Source organism: Delphinapterus leucas, chromosome X, assembly GCF_059928025.1.
Source record: "Delphinapterus leucas isolate spDelLeu-1000000601 "Yukka" chromosome X, BTC_Dleu_Yukka2, whole genome shotgun sequence".
In the NCBI taxonomy this organism is placed as follows: Eukaryota; Metazoa; Chordata; class Mammalia; order Artiodactyla; family Monodontidae; genus Delphinapterus; species Delphinapterus leucas.
In genome coordinates this window covers 117,540,450-117,561,754 of record NC_143150.1, presented here as the reverse complement: position 1 = coordinate 117,561,754, position 21,305 = coordinate 117,540,450, and the positions used below count along the sequence as shown (strand labels likewise).

Sequence of the window (21,305 nt, the reverse complement as noted above, 5' to 3'; positions counted from 1 at the left end):
GAGCTATATGGGAGCTACCAAAAGTAGATGGGGACTCCAACTAATTTGAGCCAAATTGAATATTACTAATTAAATGATTGTCAAGTACTGGTTGAAGAACCATATTATTTGTATAAAAATCCCATTGAAATCAGTTGATATTTGGTTAACATGAAGAATTTACAGGTTTTTATACATTCTCAAGACTTTGTCCTTGACATTCAAAGTAGTTACAGCTGCATAAATTATTCAGATTAGTTGACACAAGAAAAATAGCTTACGGTGGGTATGTAAAGATTTTCCATAGTTTTCTCCATCTAGCACAAGTTTTGTCTTTCTTACACTTGTATGAAAGAAAGATCAGTATCCTTCCCTTCCCAGCAAGCTACCAAAAAAATCTAAATGAAGTTTCCTAGTATGGTTCTTGGGTTTTTATGGGAGGAAATGAGATAAATAAAATATTGACTTATTGTTACAATGATTTATCATCCTAGAAACATATTCTGTATTTTGCTAAAAGTGCTTTAGAGTATTTGTTAAAAGTTTTATATTACTACTATAGCACTATGGCATTCTAGAATTTTAATTCCTTTTTTTTTTCAGATATTTTATTTTGGCTTTCCCTGCTTAAAACTTAGATAATTTTATGTTTGAAACTGAAAAATATGATTTCTTAATCTGCCTTCTGTAATTTGATTTAAGGCTATAGATATTGCGGTATACACGTAAAGCTTTTTTGGGGATACGTAGGTTTTCATGTATAGCTGATTAGCAACAGTAGTACTCCAAAAGCCTTCTGGTAAACTCAGACCTTGGAAGATAGCTATAAATTCCTAAAGAAGTGGAAAAAATGCTTTGAGGGAAATGCCTGTCATAAAGTCCTGTAAACAAAGGGTATAAATAGATTGAAGTAAATAATCCAATAGCGTTTAGCACAATCTTAGCTGTTTTGACTCTGTGCAGTCAGAGGTTAAATAATATTAAGTGTTTGTTGTTTAAGAAGACACATTAGTCAGTGGTACATTTTAATAGGCTGAACTCAAAAAATGGATCAGTATAACTTGTTGACATTTAGAGAGCTAAAGGATAATTGCCTAGAAAATACATTTCTTGGGAGCATTTCATTCTCCAAGTGAGTGGTAACTCATCAGACATGTGTGCTGTATTTAGGGTTTATTAATCCATTCATATTCAAAATATATCTGGATGTGAATAGATTTCAAATCAGTGTATACTAACTAAATTTTTATTAAACTGATGGCTTTATTAGCATAGATTTATTCACTTGTGTTCTGAAGTTTTACTTTGATATCTATACTTCCTTTTTTTCAGCCTCACTTTTGTCCATGTGGTATTTTTTAATTCCTTAAATACCCAAATATGCTTTAAATCATGAATCTGTTCAAAATAATTTGGAAATTATTAAAATTTATTTCTTCAGTTGCCAAGATAATCTCTCCCTTTGCTTTTCAGAGCTCCCTATGGCAAGTCTGTAGATATGTGGTCCGTGGGCTGTATTCTTGGGGAGCTTAGTGATGGACAGCCTTTATTTCCTGGAGAAAGCGAAATTGACCAACTTTTTACTATTCAGAAGGTGCTAGGACCACTTCCACCTGAGCAAATGAAGCTCTTCTACAGTAATCCTCGCTTCCACGGGCTCCGGGTAAGAGGCTTTGCTAAAACCCCAAATGGAATCAGTACACTAGTATTTAAATCATTGCTCATTGCACAGTGGAATGCTAAGCTATCCATCGAATACTATTGCCTTTCCCATTACAGTGTTTATAATCCCCATTATAATATTTTATTTTTGTTTTTTTTTTCTCATTTTTTTTGCGGTACGCGGACCTTTCACTGTTGTGGCCTCTCCCATTGCGGAGCACAGGCTCCGGACGTGCAGGCTCAGTGGCCATGGCTCACGGGCCCAGCCGCTCCGCGGCATGTGGGATCTTCCCGGACCAGGGCACGAACCTGTGTCCCCTGCATCGGCAGGTGGACTCTTAACCACTGCGCCACCAGGGAAGCCCTATAATATTTTACTTTTGAATTTTATATAGTATTTGTGAATTCTGAATCCGAAAGTGGGAGCTGCTAATATTTTCCTAATTTGTAAGTTCCAATTTTTCAAAATCTTTTTTAGTGTACACGTTATTCTAAACTTTGGTTATCTCAGAATGTTTCTTTATGCAAAATATTAAGCATCCCCAAAAGATAGAAAAATGTATAAATGGCTATTGCTTATTTGAGCAAACATAGTTGTAGTGATTTGAGGAAGATGATGAATACTCACATTCTGCATATTTAAAGGTGCTGTTCTAGTGGGTATTTCCTGTTTAGTGAAACATCACATCTTCTTTTCAAACTAGTGTATTGTCTTGGGCAGCCTCTTCTAGACTTGCTAACTTTGTGCAAAACTTGATTTCAGAAAATATGCTAAAAAGAGTCTTAAAGTATAAACTTTCCCCAAATGAGGGACAACCAAGTCGCAGGAGGCATCTTACTGGAGTGGCCAGTTACAAGCTGCTTCTCTGTTCCATCCACCCCCAAAGCAACATTTTTAGTTTTCAACTACCCTGTTTGGGCCAACATGCCAGTTGCTGGCCCTTGTGGGAACCATAAAATAAGCTCACCACCACTTCTTTTGTTTCTCTTAAATGCATAATTCTCAAACCATGTTTTCTTGACATTTGCAAAGCACTTTGTTTTTTTCCTTTGACTTTCTGGCCTCAGTTTATTTCACTTTGAAGAGTACCCCTCCTCACACATGAATGCCCAGCACAGTATACCTCCTGCTAGGCTCAATGAGTGTGGAAGAAAGAAAGGAACAGAAATGCAAACATTTCTCTTCCATCCCCTTCCTGCTTTCTCTCTCTTCCAAATCTGTCTGAGTTACCTCAGGCAAGTTTCTTTTTTCTCCTTTTATTTTTGCTTTTGTAAGCTGAAAAATAACCAAATTATGACCATTAATTAGGGTACAAATAGTTCAACAGCTATTGAGCATTTGTCCTACTAGATGCTGAAAATATGATAATAAATAGGACTTGCCCTCAGTCCAGAAGAAAGGAAAATCTATTCTAGTCAGAAATAAAGCAAGTCATAGCTAATGAATTCCTGTCTCACTGAGAATGCATCCAAACTCCTTCCCATCAGACCTTGCCTTTTCTGGGCCCTTCTAGCTCCCTGACTTCAGCTCATACCCCTTTCCATTCCCATCCCTTTCCAGACTTTCATCACACTTACCTTTCTTTAACTTCCGTAAACATTCCCAGGTGTTCCAGCTTCATGAAATTGGGACTTGTGACTCCTTTTCCCAGGAAGGCACTTCCCTTGCATGGCCCCTTCTCATTTTATAAATCTCAGCTCCAAGAATGCCCCCTGTCTCTGACCCCCCAGCATACTTCCCCCACCTCCTTCTTGGTCTCTCCCATAGCACCCTTCTTTTTCCATCATAGCACTTATCACAGTATGTAATTATTTTGTTTATTTTTTAATTATTAATGTTAGAAATCATCTGTTTTATTGCTGTATTTCCAGCATCTAGCTTAGCCCAGCACATGTAGTAGGGACTCGATGAATATTTGAACGCTCTCTTGAACCAATCTGCATTATCAGCAGTCAAGCTCATTTATGTTTCCCTTCTCTCCATCTCTAATGCTTCTTTCACTCTTACCACCTTTTACCTGAACAACCACTCCCAAACTGATTTCTCCAAGTTTCTCTCTTCACTGCAGTCTTCACATTGCTTTTAGAATGATCTTCCTGCAAACTGCCCATTTAATTCTGTCGTCTTTGTGCTGAAAACCTCTGCAAGATTGCTTATTAAATTTAAACTCCTTAGGATAGCATTAAAAACCCCTTCCTTCTAGCCCTCCAGCCTTGTCTCCCACCTTTTCCTACCCCTGCCCCCTGCTCTGCAGCCACATTGAACTTGTCACCATTTCCTTGTTTCTGCAGTGCTATGTTTTCATTTCTATAATTCTCCCAATACTTACCCCACTTCCTGGAAAGCTCTCCATCCTCCCTCCCCCCAGACTCAAGTCAAGTGTCCTTCCGTGAAGCGCTTCTAGACTCCTCCAGGGGGAATGGGTGCCTCCCCCTTCTGCGCTCCTGAAGCACTCTGGTCATAGCTCTTGTAGCACACGTGGCAGTCTCTTTTGAGTAGCTGTTTGACACAACACTGTAAATTAGCTATACTTCAATTTTTTAAAAATTGTAATAAATTTTTTTTAAAAAAAAAAAAAGCTTTTTGAAAAATGTATCCTTACTGGACTAATGAATTTTTTAAAGAAATGAGCTATCATGGCCACCGTTATATTCACAACACACCTAGAGTTGCTCTTACTAGGTTGAATAGTATTAAATGATTGAATATTTGACCTGGAGCATCAAGCTTGGTCTTCTGGCTGCATTATTCTTTGCCTGGTTAAAGAGGCTCTAAGCTGGATTCTCTGAAGAGAGTGTAAACAGATCTGCCATGGTACCTGGCTTTAATAACTTGTAAACTAGCTGAAGAATTAAGACTTTTGTGCATGAAGTAATTAGAAAACAATACAATTTATAATCAAGTGTGGTATATAATAAAGTACTACATTCTTTACTACATTGTACTGTTTTCTAATACATCTAAATATAGTTGAGACCTTGAGAATGTTAAACATTCTAGAAAGTTGGCTGGATTCACTAGGAATGATATATAGAGGATTTACAGTTTGAAATGGATATTGAAGAATGAGTAGCATTTGGATTAGATAGGCCAAACAAAGGAGATCTTTTACTCCTTTGTCTATGGTCCTGTTTGTTTACAGACCTCCTCACTAAATAGTATTATCGGTAAATGGTAGAGAGTACATGACGGTGCTGCTTGTAAATATCCTTTGGAGAAATTGCTGCTTCCCTGACACTTTGATTTTTATAAGCCTTAATGTTTTTACATTTTAGTCTGAAAGTGTTTGTGGTGTTTTAGCTAAATTAGTTTAACCTTTTTGGAGGTTTAACCACATCTTTCGAGGGAAAAGTCTTCCTTTATCATTTACTTGAGAATGTCTGAGACATTCTCAGCTAAGCGTACAGGGTGTGTGAACTGCAGCTGCCTTGAAACATGGACTTACCAGTAACCAGTCCAGTGTGATTTGTATTTTGATTCAGTTGTGTAGAGATTGGAAAATCAACAAGATGTTGCTCTAACGGTATGTATTATTTTGAAAAAAATAACAATTGCTATCCCGTAATATAGGGCATAGACTTTGAAGTTAGGCTGCTGAGGTTCAAAGCCTGACTCCATATTTACTACTTGAATGACCTAGGGCAAGTTCCTTGTGCCTCTTCTTCCTCATGTGTAAAATGGTGATAACAGAAGTACCACCTGATGGGGTTGTTGTGAAGATTAAACATTATAATATATGTAAAATGCCCAGACCAGTGCCTGACACATAGTAAGTGCTTAGTAAAGAGGCACTCTCATTGTATCATATTGGCCAAGTGATCAAGAAAGAAAGGAAAGAAAAAACAAACTACTGATTGAGATATACTTTAAACTTCTGTGCTTGAGTTTTGGTTATTTGTTGAATTACCTAATATGAGAATGGTGTCTTTCTTTCAAAAAAACATTAATTAATTTTTTAAAATTAGGAGTTTATGTGGTCATTTAAAAATCATATTTCTAATACCTTTTGACTTTGGGCATTAATTTTCTTATTGATGAAATGTTACTTCTGGAAAAAAAGGAGGGGGTATTTGGTAGCATAAGATAGGACCTCATAAGCAAGATATTAATTAAAATCTAGTGGTATAGAGTCTTTTATCACAGCATGACAGGTGTCTCTCTCTTTGGGCTGATGTTTAATGGTCCAGTAACATCCAGAGGAACCTCTGTACCTCCTTTAGGAAAGGCGCCCATGTTTAGAAAAAATGTGGGTTTGGATCACAGACCTGGGTGCAAATATAAGTTCTGATTTTTAATTATGTAACCTGCCTTGAACCATTTATTTGAATTTTCTGATCATCACCTTCTTCATCTCTGAAATAAGAAGAATAACAATTGTTAAAATGCCTCGCAGAGCATTACTTCCCTCAGAAATCAGTTTTAGGTTATTGCCTGTGTGTCTGTGTTAAATTCATGTTATTCCCTCTACGTCCTCTATCTAGAAGGTGCTGTCCTACTTTTCTCTGTCCTCACATTTTTTCTTATCTTTCAAAAGCTAGTTCAGATATTATCTATGTATGGATTCTTTTTTCTACAGCTGCAAACCACCTTGGCCTCTCCTTTCTCTGAGCTTCAACTAGAATTTAGTACAGTTTTGTACTGATTGCTTTCACAATCAGACTGAGGGTTGCTTACATGCAAGGTTTTGGTCTTACCCATATTCTGCATCTCCTGCCATACCTAGCACTGTGTGGGGATGACGTCTTAATACCTTGTTTGAATTTTTCTACATAACTACTTCTCTCATCCACTTATTTAGCATGTTTAGAGATTTCAGGCTTTGAAATGCTCTTATGTTGGTATAAAGGAAATACAGGGAGCTAAAGGATAATTACCTAGAAAATACATTTCTTGGGAGCATTTCATTCTCCAAGTGAGTGGTAACTCATCAGACATGTATGCTGTATTTAGGGTTTATTAATCCATTCATATTCAAAATATATCTGGATGTGAATAGATTTCAAATCAGTGTATACTAACTAAATTTTTATTAAACTGATGGCTTTATTAGCATAGATTTATTCACTTGTGTTCTGAAGTTTTTTGTTTTTTGTGTTTTTTGCGGTACGCGGGCCTCTCACTGCTGTGGCCTCTCCCGTTGCGGAGCAACAGGCTCCGGATGCGCAGGCTCAGCGGCCATGGCTCACGGGCCTAGCCGCTCTGCGGCATGCGGGATCCTCCCGGACCGGGGCACGAACCCGTGTCCCCTGCATCGGCAAGCGGACTCTCAACCACTGCGCCACCAGGGAAGCCCGTGTTCTGAAGTTTTACTTTGATATCCATACTTCCTTTTTTTCATCCTCACGTTTGTCCATGTGGTATTTTTTAATTCCTTAAATACCCAAATATGCTTTAAATCATGAATCTGTTCAAAATAATTTGGAAATTATTAAAACTTATTTCTTCAGTTGCCAAGATAATCTCTCCCTTTGCTTTTCAGAGCTCCCTATGGGAAGTCTGTAGATATGTGGTCGGTGGGCTGTATTCTTGGGAGGGAGTACATGGCGTTGGACTCTAACACTTTACCATCCACTTAGATATGGCGAAATGTGAGTTGGCAGAGGGAAGGACAGAGCATCTGAATAAACTTGACCCTTTCCCCTCATTTTATTTAAAAATGTATTTGTTAATTTAGGAGCCTGTTTGCCTTCTGTTCCAACTTACATAAAGGAAGGAATTGAAAACAGGTCATTCAAAGAGTATATTAAAAGCAATAATAGAACATGTGTCCGAATTCATTATTTCTACTTCTGTAGCCTTTCAGGTACTGGCCTTTTTCTCTTTTTTTACTTCTCTAATTTTCAGGAGTAAATGATATGTTGTTGTGAAAAGGGTGTAAGAATTGTCTGTGTAGGCAGACAAATTCTATATGAACTCTATTATAACCAAATTATTTGTATAAGTAGACAAGACTGTATAAACTGAATAAATAGTTTCAAATTTTTATATTTTGTTTTGTTTTACATGCTTCAGTGTTGTCCGACTAGATTTAAGTATCATCTTTCACTTGTGAGTTTTCCTGTCATTTAACACCCAATCCTATTAATCCCTACCTCAAATACATAGACACCGAAAGTAATATACATGTGAAATAAGTTTAACTTTGGCACTAGGGCAGTAGCTTCTGCTCATCTGCTACCTTCTCCAACACTCAAAGCACATGCACACACATACCCTTACCTACGTGCTAATACTTCTGTCATGTTGTTGTTACAGTTTCCAGCTGTTAACCATCCTCAGTCATTGGAGAGAAGATACCTTGGAATTTTAAATAGCGTTTTACTTGACTTAATGAAGGTGGGACAAGTTGATGTTATCTGTGTACAAAATGTCTTTTGGTTTGTGATTTCTCTTGTGTCTATATATGACCATAGCCTGCTTTTATGAATTAAATGTTTTGTTAATAGGGGTATAGTGGTGAATAATGGGGCACTGTGTCATCTGAAGAGGCATGCAATTTATTTATTTATTATTTTTTTAACATCTTTACTGGAGTATAATTGCTTTACAATGGTGTGTTAGTTTCTGCTTTATAACAAAGTGAATCAGTTATACATATACATACAGCCCGTTGCAGTTTATTTAAAATTGCAGAAGTATCTGGCATTGTAACATTCCGTCTAGACAGGACTATGAGATACCTAAATTAGATTCCTAAAATGGACAGAATAGTAACAATCTAAATATAAATAATGAGAAATAAATCATTTAAAAATTTATCCAGCACTCGAGCTGCTCAGGCATAAGGTTTTAAAACAAATCTTAAAATGAATGTTGAAAGAAAAGAGATTCTAATATTTTTTGCATATTCAAGGCCTCCCATAAGATTATTTTATCAGCGAACCTAATTCTGCTCTTTTTCTAACTTGATTTCTCTCCCTCTGGCTCTTCATTTGACAACTGCAAAATCACTGCTACTACCATGCCTGAGTGTTCCGCCTCATGCTGGTGCCCCTGTGCAGAAGGTCTTCATGCTCTGGACTACTGAAAATGTTCTCACAGTTTTTTTTGGTTTTTTTAATATACTTTCTTTTTTAAAAAATAGTTATTTATTTATGGCTGTGTTGGGTCTTCGTTGCTGTGCGCAGGCCTTCTCTAGTTGTGGCGAGCGGGGGCTACTCTGTTGCGATGCATGGGCTTCTCATTGCGGTGGCTTCTCTTGTTGCGATGCATGGGCTTCTCATTGCAGTGGCTTCTCTTGTTGCGGAGCACGGGCTCTAGGTGCGCGGGCTTCAGTAGTTGTGGCTCGCGGGCGCAGTAGTTGTGGCTGGCAGGCTCTAGAGTGCAGGCTCAGTAGTTGTGGCACACGGGCTTAGTTGCTCTGTGGCATGTGGGATCTTCCCGGACCAGGGCCTGAACCCGTGTTCCCTGCATTGGCAGGCGGACTCTCAACCACTGTGCCACCAGGGAAGCCCTCTCACAGTTTCTTATTCAAGCTTTTCTACCCAAGTAGATGGCCCCTTGAGTGAGAACTACTTTTTCATATTTCTCCAGTTTTCATTGCAGCCAGCCCGTGCATAAACAAGTGCTAGTTATTTGATAGTAGACCTTCAAAAGATACTTCTTGGGTCTTCCGTGGTGGCGCAGTGGTTGGGGGTCTGCCTGCCAGTGCAGGGGACACGGGTTCGAGCCCTGGTCCGGGAGGATCCCACATGCTGCAGAGCGGCTAAGCCTGTACGCCACAACTACTGAAGCCCGCGCGCCTAGAGCCCGTGCTCCTCAACAAGAGAAGCCACCCACCGCAATGAGAAGCCCATGCACCGCAACAAAGAGTAGCCCCCGCTCGCTGCACCTAGAGAAAGCCATGCACAGCAACAGAGAGCCAAAGCAGCCAAAAGTAAATAAATAAAATAAATTTATTAAAAAAAGAAAAAAAGATACTAGTTAATGGATCAGTTTTATTTTCTGCCCGTTCAGTCAACTGTCAAAAACAGAGGAGTTTACACTGTGCACAGGACCTTTAAAGGCATACTTAGCACAGTTGGAAATTGCTGAGCAGCACTCTCAGAACTTTGCTCTGCTTTAAAACTATGTTAATCTGTGTTCCGAGGAGCCCTGTGTAAATAGGTGTGGGGGCGGAGGTGGGCGAGGGGCTGTGGCCTTTGGGAAAGGCCTCTTACCATATAACCTTTCTTAGAGATTCACAATATTCATTAACTTATAAAGGCTTTCAGAAATCCCACTGTAAAGAAGCATTTCCCAAATTTAATTAAATACTAAATACTTAAAAAAAAAAATGCTACAGCACTAGTTCTTCTGAACACAGATTGAGAGATACTATTTAAAAAATCCTCAAGGCTCTTTAAGGTTAATTAGGCATAAATTATCTCTTAAATCATTTGCGTTATGTCATATGTTCTTTCACACAGTCAGTGTTTATTTATCAGGGCTTTAATTAGTTGGTAACTTTTAAAATGTAAATAGAGTAAAATAGAAGAACTGAAATACAATTTCATGTTTTCTGCCTTTTGTCTCTTTTAGTTAAAAATAACTGAACTTCTTTTGTTAAATCATTACCAAATGTAATTACCAAGTATCAGCATAGCACCTGGTAAACGCTAACACAGATTAAAAATACGAAGATAACCTGAACCATTATGCATTTACACCAGTTTGAAAGTCGAACAGTTGAATTCCCATTCATTTAATATATTTACCCTCAAATTTCTTTAATGTTAAATAAACATTTTATTGAAACGTATATTTAGAAGGTACACAAATTATAAATGCACCTCAGAGTAAAACTTTATAATGTAAACGTATCCATGTAACCCCACCCGGATTGAGATACAGGAAATTATTAACACCCCAAAAATCTCTTCATGACCCCTTCCCAGGTGCCCCTTCCCACTCTTGGAAACCAGGACTTTGAACTCTATCACCAAAGGTTAATACTGCCTTGTTATTATTGAATGTTATATAAATAGAATTATTCCTTTTGTCTTTTAGCTATTTTTGAAAATGAATTTGAAAAATAAATAGTACCATTTATCCTTTCATGAAGAAATTTATTCTCTATGCCATCCCCTAAAGCAGATTTGATAATTTTGTCCATATATAAATACCTAAAATGGCCGTCTCATCCTGCGTCTATTTATACATATCAGCCATTTTAGTGGGGATACAAGTTACCAGAATTAATCAAAGCTCCTAATAATATAAAGAATAGCTACAATAATTATATGGGCTCTATTTTAGTTAAAATTGTTTTTTCCCTCAAATACTGAATTTTGAAACTATTTACTGAGTTTCATACTTTCCTCATAATGACCTCATCCTTCCAGGTGTTTGAAAATTAACAGCTGTGTTCATAAATATAAAAATAGTTCATTGTATGTGCAGCAATTTCTACCCTTGTTAATCTTAAATAAATGAAAATAGCACTTTAATGCTAGTAGCTGTTTAGCTTCTAAAAGGTCGTATGTACTTTAATTTCCTTTGTTTTTAACTAGTACCATACAGTTGAAACCATTTTGATATTAACTGCCTTAACTGCCAGTAAGACCAAAATCATTTCCTATACCTCCACAGTTTTTGTTTTCTAATAAAGAAGGAGAAAGTATTGAGATAATTTTAGAGTTGTGTCTGAGTCAACATAGGATAGGATACGATAGGATCAGAATTCAAATTTTCTGTGGTGCTAGGTTGAAGGTGGTTGTCTGAAATTGAATTCTGGCTTATTGAGAACAAATTGAGGTTTGTTCTGACTGTTCAGTAGTGGATCACAAAGAAATTGACTGTGGGCAACGCCAATGAAAGTGAGCTAGAGACGCATTTGGGAATGCTGGAATTTCACCCTTTTTCCTTTCTCTGAGGGAAAATGCCCATCACTCAAAAGAACAGATGTCAGTGTGCTCTATTGAGTTGTGTTAGGTTATGTAGGTTATGCTTCTTTATGTATTTGCCTAACTTGTCGATAAAACTCAATTAATTTTTAAAATAAATTTATTTGCTTGTTTGTTTACTTATTTTTGGCTGTGTTGGGTCTTCGTTGCTGCCTGCGGGCTTTCTGTAGTTGCAGTGAGCGGGGGGCTACTCTTCTTTGCGGTGCGCGGGCTTCTCATTGCAGTGGCTTCTCTTGTTGCAGAGCACAGGCTCTAGGCACACAGGCTTCAGTAGTTGTGGCACACGCGCTCAGTAGTTGTAGCACACGGGCTTAGTTGCTCCGTGGCATGTGGGATCTTCCCAGACCAGGGCTCAAACCCATGTCCCCTCCATTGGCAGACGGATTCTTAACCACTGCACCACCAGAGAAGCCCCCAAATCAATTAATTTTAATAATGATTCACCTTTTAAAATCTTGTCCAATTACTAATCAGATAAATAATGTTAGAAGAAAACATTTTAGTTGTTAAAAAAATTAGTACTTTAATTAATAAAGAACACATACAAATAAATTACGAAAATTACACAAATAGAAAAATATGAAAAGAAGGAATATAAGTAAACATAAAAATATTCAACCTCACTATTAATCAAAGATATGAATTAAAACAGCTGTGAGATACCATTTTTTAAATAGCTAATTTACAAGTGTGTGCTAAAAAGAATGATAATGCCTATTATTGATGAGGGTGCCAAGAAATTGGTAGACTCTCAGTTGCTCAGAGAAGTACTATTTGAGACAACCTTCCTAGGGGGTAATTTGGCAACACATAGAAGGTAATCTTAAGGGTTTGCATACCTACCAGTTCCATATCTGGGAACTTATCCTATGCAAGGGATCATGGATATATGCAACGGTTTCAGGTGTACATCACAGCATTAATTATAATAGTGCAAAGTGGCAGCCACCTAAACATCCAACAATAAATCATTAAATAAATCATACCACAAACTTCCAGGTAGTCATTTAAAACATGTTGTAAAGTTATTTGTTGCATCATTGTTCACAATATTAAAAGAAGGAAAACAAAATGCTGCCTAAGGTACATCTAAAATTGAGGCTGTTTACTGATATGGAATGATCTCTTAAGATCTAATGTTGAGTGGAAAGAAAGCTAAGTGCAGCCTGTTGTGTGTATGCTACTGTTTGGATAAAATAAAAGGAGCAGATAGAGATATGTACAAAGTACCTGTGGAAGGATTCACAAGATGCTGGTACCATGGGCTGCCTCCAGAGAGGAGGACAAGAAAAAGATGAAGAATGTATATTCTTTGATATGAATATATACTTATTTAAAAATATATTTTAGGGAATTCCCTGGCAGTGTAGTGGTTAGGACTCCGTGCTTTCACTGCCGAGGGCTCGGGTTCGATCCCTGGTCAGGGAACTAAGATCCCACAAGCTGCATGTTGCGTCCAAAAATAAAAATATATTTTAGATGTTTAAATTATGTTGTAAAAAATATTTTTGATTAGTAAGTGAAAAGTACAGTATACAAAACTTATTTGTATAATATAAGCCAGATTTTAGAAAAGAAAAAATATATACATGATATTTTTTAAAGGGCTGGGAGGGCATATTCCCAGAGGACAACAATGGTAAGGTTATGGGTGATTTAGGTAGTCCTTTAAAAAAATTTTTTTTGGACTAAACTCTGTTTGCTAGATATTCTGCAGTGACCATGCATTTCTTTTATAAGGAAAAGAAATACGGTTTTTATTACAATTTAAATTTGACTTTGTGATGTTCTTTCCAATCCTAACTTTATTTCCTAAGAATTTACTGAAGTTGGACCCAGCTGACAGATACTTGACAGAACAGTGTTTGAATCACCCTACATTCCAAACCCAGAGACTTTTGGATCGCTCCCCTTCAAGGTCAGCAAAAAGAAAACCTTACCACGTGGAAAGCAGCACTTTGTCTAATAGGTAAATATTCCCTTTTAAGGAAATACAGATGCAGTATTGGTCTTACAAGTAGGTGGAGGAGGTGGCTGCTTAAATGATGCAATTAGAGAAAAGAAGGAAAGCCCTCCTTATTCAGAAATATCTTTCTTATGCTTATTGCATGATTCAGAACCATAATTAAAGAGTTGTGTGGGTCATAAAGACTTTATCTTTTACAAGGTTTTCCAAGGGAAACCTATGCATTCCCTGGGAAAGGTAGCATGGGTTAGCAACTAAGGGAGTTTCTGGCCTCATAAGCTAGAAGATCCTGTGTACATGGGACCCAGGGGTGATTCCTGGAGGAAGAAGGATGGGTGAGGGCAAAGGGATTCCTGAAGGGAGCGGAGGATGCCAAACACAGGTGGGTGGGAAGGCACCTAGGACAACCTTTGCAACTGAACCAAGTAGTTCTGGCTCCATAGCAGGGGCTTGTGTTTTTGTTGCCCTTGTCTTTTAATCATTGAGTTGAGAAATTAGTTTTTCATAAGAATAAGAATATAGAAATAGTAAAGTTAGTTTGGTAGATAGTGATTAAAATGGATGCTTTCTAATGTAATTTTCAGCATAATCTTTAAAAAAAAATCTATTTCCTGGGGCAGGGGAAGCAAGGAGGGGCACAAGGAGTTGGACCCTGCAATCAGGTTCTCTCCCCAAAAGTGACATTCCTTAATTCTGTTGGCTGCATTTTCAGGGGCAGGTCCTTCCTCTCCTTGTCTTCCTTCCTCTTCCAAGAAGCTGGTCTTGTCATCTAGCATTGCTTAAATTATGGAAGATAGGAAATAGTTTCTCTTATCTACTATTAGAAGAGAAGTAGAAAACAATAATTCTTAATATGAAGCTTTTCTTATATAAGTTTTTTCCCATATCCCCCCTTTCTCTCCACATAGAACAATTATTATTAATTTTTTTTTTGTGGTACGTGGGCCTCTCACTGTTGTGGTCTCTCCCGTTGTGGAGCACAGGCTCCAGACGCACAGGCTCAGTGGCCATGGCTCACGGGCCCAGCCGCTCCGCGGCATATGGGATCTTCCCGGACCGGGGCACGAACCCGCATCCCCTGCATCGGCAGGCGGACTCTCAACTACTGCGCCACCAGGGAAGCCCTGAACAATTATTTTTAACCAATTGGAATTTTGAAAGCTTAAGACCTGGTACTTTTTAGATCTGTGAGTGCATCTGTAAATAAGCAATAACCATTTACCCTGTATTTTCTCTGCTTAACTGCGATGGTGTGATTGTGTTTTATAGCTGTTCTCTATTTAAAATGAGTGGTTTGGTCATTGTTTCCCTCACATCTTATAAAACACTCTTACCTGTTTGTTTTCAAGGAGGCCTGGGAGCAGATTCAAATTCTATTTCGCCAAGTTTGTGTTCACTTTGTTGTCAGTTTCCATGAGATCGGTGCACTAAGGCAAGGACCAGTATTCATCTTTCAGTTGCTCCTTTGAGTTTAGGAGGTTCACATTATGCCTGTGTCTTATCTGGGGTCACTCCCAGTTCAGGTGCTTTTGTCTCCCTTCTACCTTGATTGTCACTTGACTCCTCTAGTTTACATTTCAAAGAAGAAGGATCTCAATAGAAAGTTCAGTAGACTGATGATAAATTTTTGATTTGTGCTGTAGTGATTGGTGGTATAACCATACCATAAAAGCAGGCCTGTGTATTCATCCTGTAATGACTCACTTGGGAGAAATCCCCATGGGGGTCCATGGCTCTCCTTGGGAACCCTCTTCAGGCATCTGTCAAGGAGGATGTGTGTGGCCATGAGGATACGGTTCATATAGGTTTTTGAGGAGTCCTACAAAATCTCCTTTTGAAGCAGATGAGAATAAAAATTATAAGTAAATAAAAATCTCTGGAAGAATTTGTTTTCAGGTCTTGACACTGTATTAAATATATTAAAGAAACAGTCCTAACTGGTTTCTCTAGGAAAGAAACCATTAGCTCAGTTTACACATATCTGGAAATATTTCTGCTCCACGCTTGCCTACGGTCCATATTTCCTCCATGGAAGCTCTTGTTGGGGACACTAATTCTGCACAAACCATGGCTCCGTTGGACTTCCTAGCACCATTGTAGAGATGTTCAGGGCACCGCCTTGTCCCTGAGACACACCAGTATCGTCATACACATATCCTCACACACCCTGTCTTCTGTCTTCCACGTTCATGTCTCTGTAGGAGAAGCAGTGGACTCTGCATTACCTAGCCCTTGCCTAAGTCTCCTTCAGACTCTCCTGAGGTTCCGCTCACCTTGGACATGGTGGGATGGTGCTTCATCCTGCCACACACTGCCCTCTCAGCAGTCCTGCTTCGCCAGTCTTCCCCATAAAAATGTAGTTTTGCGTCTTTGATGTTTGGTTTGAAAAGTTATTTTAACTAGAAATTAACCATCTATCTATCCATCCTGCCAACCATTTAAGAAGGGTTTATATATAAAATCCTCTTAAGTGGTTGGCAGTTTAACACAGATTCCTTACAGTTGTGTGTCAAAGAGATATATGGAATTTCTAAAGCAGTTTTTTATTGTGCTTTGGCAGAGCTCCAATTTGAAGACAATATGATGTCCTTTCGATGTAAGAGTTGTGTGCAGAGCTCAGTGGCTTCAGATTAATACCAAGACAGAAACTTTCAGAATAGCGGTTTAGGCACTTTGTACATTTATGGGAAACCTAACTCTGTGACAAATGTTTCCACCTTAACTTTATAGCCTCTCTTTTCACATTAGAAATTATATCTTATGTTACTATGAATATGTTCTTCGTAACATACGTAGGTTTGTGCTCCACATTGAGAGCAGTGTTTCCAAGAGTTTCAAAAGCTCTAGCAGCTACCTTCACTCTTCTCTACCCTTTTCTGGATGTCCTCTTTGGAGCTTTGGACATTTCACAACATCTGCATGAGTTATCTCTGCGATTACCCTCTCTAGGCCTGAAGGAGAAAGAGGAAGAAATAGGGTTGTGAGAGTCCAGGGGAGCCAGGCAGGGGAAACCACCCTGTGGGAGCTGTAATCTAGAGGCACAGCTATGATCTGAGTCAGGGAGCCACTGCCAGGGGAGACAGCCCGCAGTCCCTTGCACTGCTAAGCCCAACTGGGAGTTAGGTGACAAGGGAGGCTGGGTGACACTCTTCAGTGTTGGGTTCCCCAGACCCAGGCTGGGGCAGAGAGGAATGGAGAATGGACTGGGGGTTGGGCACGTGGGAAATAACCAACACACTTAGATCTATTTATGGGTGAGACTGTCTATCATCATTTGGGTTTTTTGAGAAGTTGCTGAGATATTTTAGTTACCAGGATGTAAGTTGACAAACAACTCTAATGGTTTAAAACCTGACATGAGGACTGTCCTCTATAGATCTGGAGATAGACTCTGTTAACATCATTCAACAGAAAGTGAAACTTTCCTTTCTTTGTAATTTCTTTGTGGGTCTGGGGTCTGCCATTTAGTTAGCTCATATTTTTCTTTTTTAAACAAAATTCACATTTTATTTAGGTTGAAATAAACTATACAAAATTGATTTTCTTCACCCAAAATAACAGCAATATCTTCTGTATTATTCCTAGATAAACTGTAAAACACTTATTTTTGTAGGTTTTCTAGGTTTTGCTTGTAAATCAAGATGAGGCAGTAGATACAGTCACGGAAAAAGACAGAAGAAGACAGACAAATCAGTTGTCAGTATCCATGGCCTCTGATCCTGCCAGTTAGCTCATATTTAAGTGACCTTATTTAATGTTGCAATTTTTGTGACCCAGTTGGGAGAGATATTAGCAAGTGCGTTTTGGAGATGAGGCCTTCCACACTATTACAGGCATGCTTGATATCAGATACTTTTTAACACTCCTCTGCAAGGTAGGAGGAAAGGATGAGGGCCCTTACCTTTGATGCCTGAACGAGTGGATTCTCATAGACAAAATAGGAAGGCATAGTTTCACAGATTACCACTCTACAGGGGGAAAAAATGGGACTTTTCCTCTAATTAGTGTGCAATGGGAACAAAACTCTCCCAGATCAAACCGTCTTTAGCAATAGCAATTTATGCAGCAAATTTTTTGGAATGCATAGTAAAAAGGGAATTGTGTAAGTTATTGTTCATTTAAAAGCATTCTTACCTATCTCAAACCACAATTTGGTCCTTTAAATAGTTACAGTAGAACAAACTGACCTTGCTGCGATGTCAGCTTCAGCTTTCAAATAGAGGACAGGGTTTTCCTCAGGATTTATATTTTGTATTTTAAACCAAGTAGGAAATGAAGCTTTCAGTCCTAAAGATTTCAGTCCAGATGAAGCCTCAGCCCATTTGTAATAATGAAGTGTGAAATGAAGAAGAGAATAAATTGTGTCTTTTGGAGAGAAATTACCTGTTTAGATCCCTGTGATCCAGTTAGAGATATGCTCCTGTTCAGTGTACAGGAGGTATCTGACACTGACATGCCCCGAGTATTGCTGCTTCTCTAATACATAAACGTTGATCATCCTGTTTTCCAACAAACCTCACTAGGCAGTTCACACTTCTTTTCAGAGTATCATTTTCTTTTCTTGAGTACCTTGGTAGAATTCTCATTCGTTGATTATACAGGCTAAAGACAAAAGACATTGGTGCTTGTGTGTATGTGCTGTGAGTGTGTATCTCTGAGGCAGGCTGTGAGTTTTACAAATAAAAACGAAGTTCAAGGAACACAGTGATCTGCAAGTCTAAATGTCTCCTTCTGATGTTCAAGCAGACAAAGAGTCATAAAGAGTTTGCCTATAGCTCAGCCCTCTTCTTCTTTGCAGGCTTTCTACAGTACACACGCATGTGGGCACCAACATAGCAAAAGCATGTTTGCCCAGATTATCAGTTAGAAGCTGTGTTGGCAGTAAGTTAGCTGAGCATTTAAGAATGCCAAAGCACTTCATCAGGACCAGTGCTTTGTGGCAGAGTGACTTGATATAAGCAACTTAATTCTTATTGATAGATTACGTGTTATTTATAGTCACATGTTTGAGAGAGTTACTGTTTTTAGTCTTTGCAGTGTTTTAGGTATTTGTTCTTTTTTGTTTTAATGATACTTTTTGTGCCTCTGCTCTTGAGGGAAACTGATATACTTCTTTCATTTTTGACATAGAAACCAAGCCAGCAAAAGTGCGGCTTTGCAGTCTCATCACAGATCTAACAGCAAGGACATCCAGAACCTAGGTGTGGGTCTGCCCCGGGCTGACGAAGGTCTTCCTGCCAACGAAAGCTTCCTGAACGGAAACCTTGCTGGAGCTACTCTTAGTCCCATGCACACCAAAACCTACCAAGCGGGCAGCCAACCTGGGCCTACCAGCAAAGATCTGACTAACAACAACATACCACACCTTCTCAGCCCAAAAGAAGCCAAATCAAAGACAGAGTTTGATTTTAATATTGACCCAAAGCCTTCGGAAGGCCCGGGCACGAAGTACCTCAAATCAAGCAGCAGATCTCAGCAGAACCGGCACTCATTTATGGAAAGTTCTCAGAGCAAAGCCGGGACGCTGCAGCCCAGTGAAAAGCAGAGTCGGCATAGCTACATCGACACCATTCCCCAGTCCTCTAGGAGTCCTTCCTATAGGACCAAGGCCAAAAGCCATGGGGCATTGAGTGACTCCAAGTCTGTGAGCAACCTTTCCGAAGCCAGGGCCCAGATCGCAGAGTCCAGTACCAGTAGGTACTTCCCATCCAGCTGTTTGGACTTGAACTCTCCCACCAGCCCAACCCTCACCAGGCACAGCGACACAAGAACTTTGCTCAGCCCCTCGGGGAGAAATAACCGAAGTGAGGGCACTCTTGACTCACGCCGAACCACAACCAGGCATTCTAAGACGATGGAGGAGTTGAAGCTGCCCGAACACATGGACAGCAGCCATTCACATTCGCTGTCTGCGCCTCATGAATCCTTTTCGTATGGGCTTGGCTACACCAGCCCCTTCTCCTCCCAGCAGCGTCCACACAGGCATTCCATGTACGTGACCCGGGACAAAGTGAGAGCCAAAGGCTTGGACGGAAGCTTGAGCGTAGGGCAAGGGATGGCGGCCAGAGCCAACAGCCTGCAGCTCTTATCACCTCAGGTACAACTTAGGACCTTGACCAGATCTGTCGGCTCATCATGGAAAGGTGGTGCGGGGATGTGATGGGGTCAGTGTGCAGTTGTCCCTACTGCAGGAGGTCATACTTTCTTGATAGGACACATTTAAGGAAGCAATATTTGAAGGACTAATCTGTTAAAAAAATTTTTTTTAGTTACTTAAGCTAATTGTTGAGTACTCAACGCAGAAAGCTTTTTTTCAAAATCTGTTTTCCTTTCTTAAATGTTCCTTTCTGGCATATTTTGTTCATATTTTGTACTATTTTTTTTTCATTTATTTTTTATTGAAGTATAGTTGAATTACAACGTGTTAATTATTGCTGTACAGCAAAGTGACTCAGTTATACATATATATACATTCTTTTTCATATTCTTTTCCATTATGGTTTATCACAGAATATTGAATATAGTTCCCTATGCTGTACAGTAGGACCTTGTTGTTTATCCATTCTGTATATACCAGTTTGCATCTGCTAATCCCAAACTTCCAATCCAACCCTCTCTCACCTCCCTCCCCCTTGGCAACCACCAGTCTGTCCTCTATGTCCCTGATTTTGTTTCTGTTTCATAGATAGGTTCATTTGTGTTGTATTTTAGATTCCACATGTAAGTGATATCATATGTTATTTGTCTTTCTCCTTCTGACTTAATTCACTTAATATGATACTCTCTGGTTGCATCCATGTTGCTGCAAATGGCATTATTTCATTCTTTTTATGGCTGAGTAGTATTCCATTGTATATATGTACCACATCTTCTTTATCCATTCCTCTGCCGATAGACATTTAGGTTATTTCCATGTCTTGGCTATTGTGAATAGTGCTGCTGTGAACGTAGGGGTGTATGTATTTTTTTGAATTATAGTTTTGTCCAGATATATGCCCAGGAGTGGGATTGCTGGATCATATGGCAACTCTATTTTTAGTTTTCTGAGGAACCTCCATACTGTTTTCCACAGTGGCTGCACCAACTTACATTCCCAGTAACAGTGTAGGAGGGTTCCCTTTTCTCCACACCCTCTCCAGCATTTGTTATTTGTAGACTTTTTATTGATAGCCATTCTGACCAGCATGAGGTGGTACCTAATTGTAGTTTTGATTTGCATTAGAGAATCCTAGTTTGATTTATTACAGAATTCATCAGCTATATGGGTTAGTTTTCAATTTTCTCAAAATTCAGTGTGAATTCATGGGAATTTTCTCTAATCTCTCCAAACCACATTTGCTTAAATCAAACCCTTTTGCTAATACCTTACTTGATATCTTAACTGAATTGAAAAGTTTTAAATTTATCCAGAACTATAGGTAAATATAACTTCAGGCCAGGATTAATGCTAATTTTCAGTCTTTTGGGTTGTTTTTAAATCTCAAGGCAATGTTTTTAGCATAATGCTGCCTCTATCTTACTGATCTTCAGACTCTAGAACTGACACTAACCTATTTAAAAGAAGCAGCATTCTTGTAACAGAACACATATTTTTAAAATTATATTTTCATGATATGAAACATTCACCTGCATCAAAGAAATGAAGGTGGAGAAAAACCAGTGTTAGAAGAAGAAAAGAGTGTCATGTAGGAAAAGTACTCTCCTTTTAGAAGATACAAAAATTGGTTCATCGGCGTGTGTCAGAGCTCCAGAAAATAAGATGGACTGTGCAGTGGGAAGCTTAGCAAGATCAGTGCTGGGGAGGGGGAGACTG

General features: G+C 38.9%; 1 protein-coding gene across 3 annotated transcripts in view; it reads left to right on the top strand.

Annotated features, from left to right (window-relative positions):
* Positions 1–21,305, top strand: part of CDKL5 (cyclin dependent kinase like 5) — a 126,463-nt gene that overhangs the window by 82,999 nt on the left and 22,159 nt on the right. For all 3 annotated transcript variants that reach the window (XM_022565482.3, XM_030763167.2, XM_089904741.1), the window contains 4 exons: positions 1,453–1,642; positions 7,898–7,978; positions 13,344–13,495; positions 18,623–19,589. In XM_022565482.3, coding sequence (XP_022421190.1) covers positions 1,453–1,642; positions 7,898–7,978; positions 13,344–13,495; positions 18,623–19,589 — 1,390 coding nt within the window. The remainder of the gene's footprint in view (positions 1–1,452; positions 1,643–7,897; positions 7,979–13,343; positions 13,496–18,622; positions 19,590–21,305) is intronic.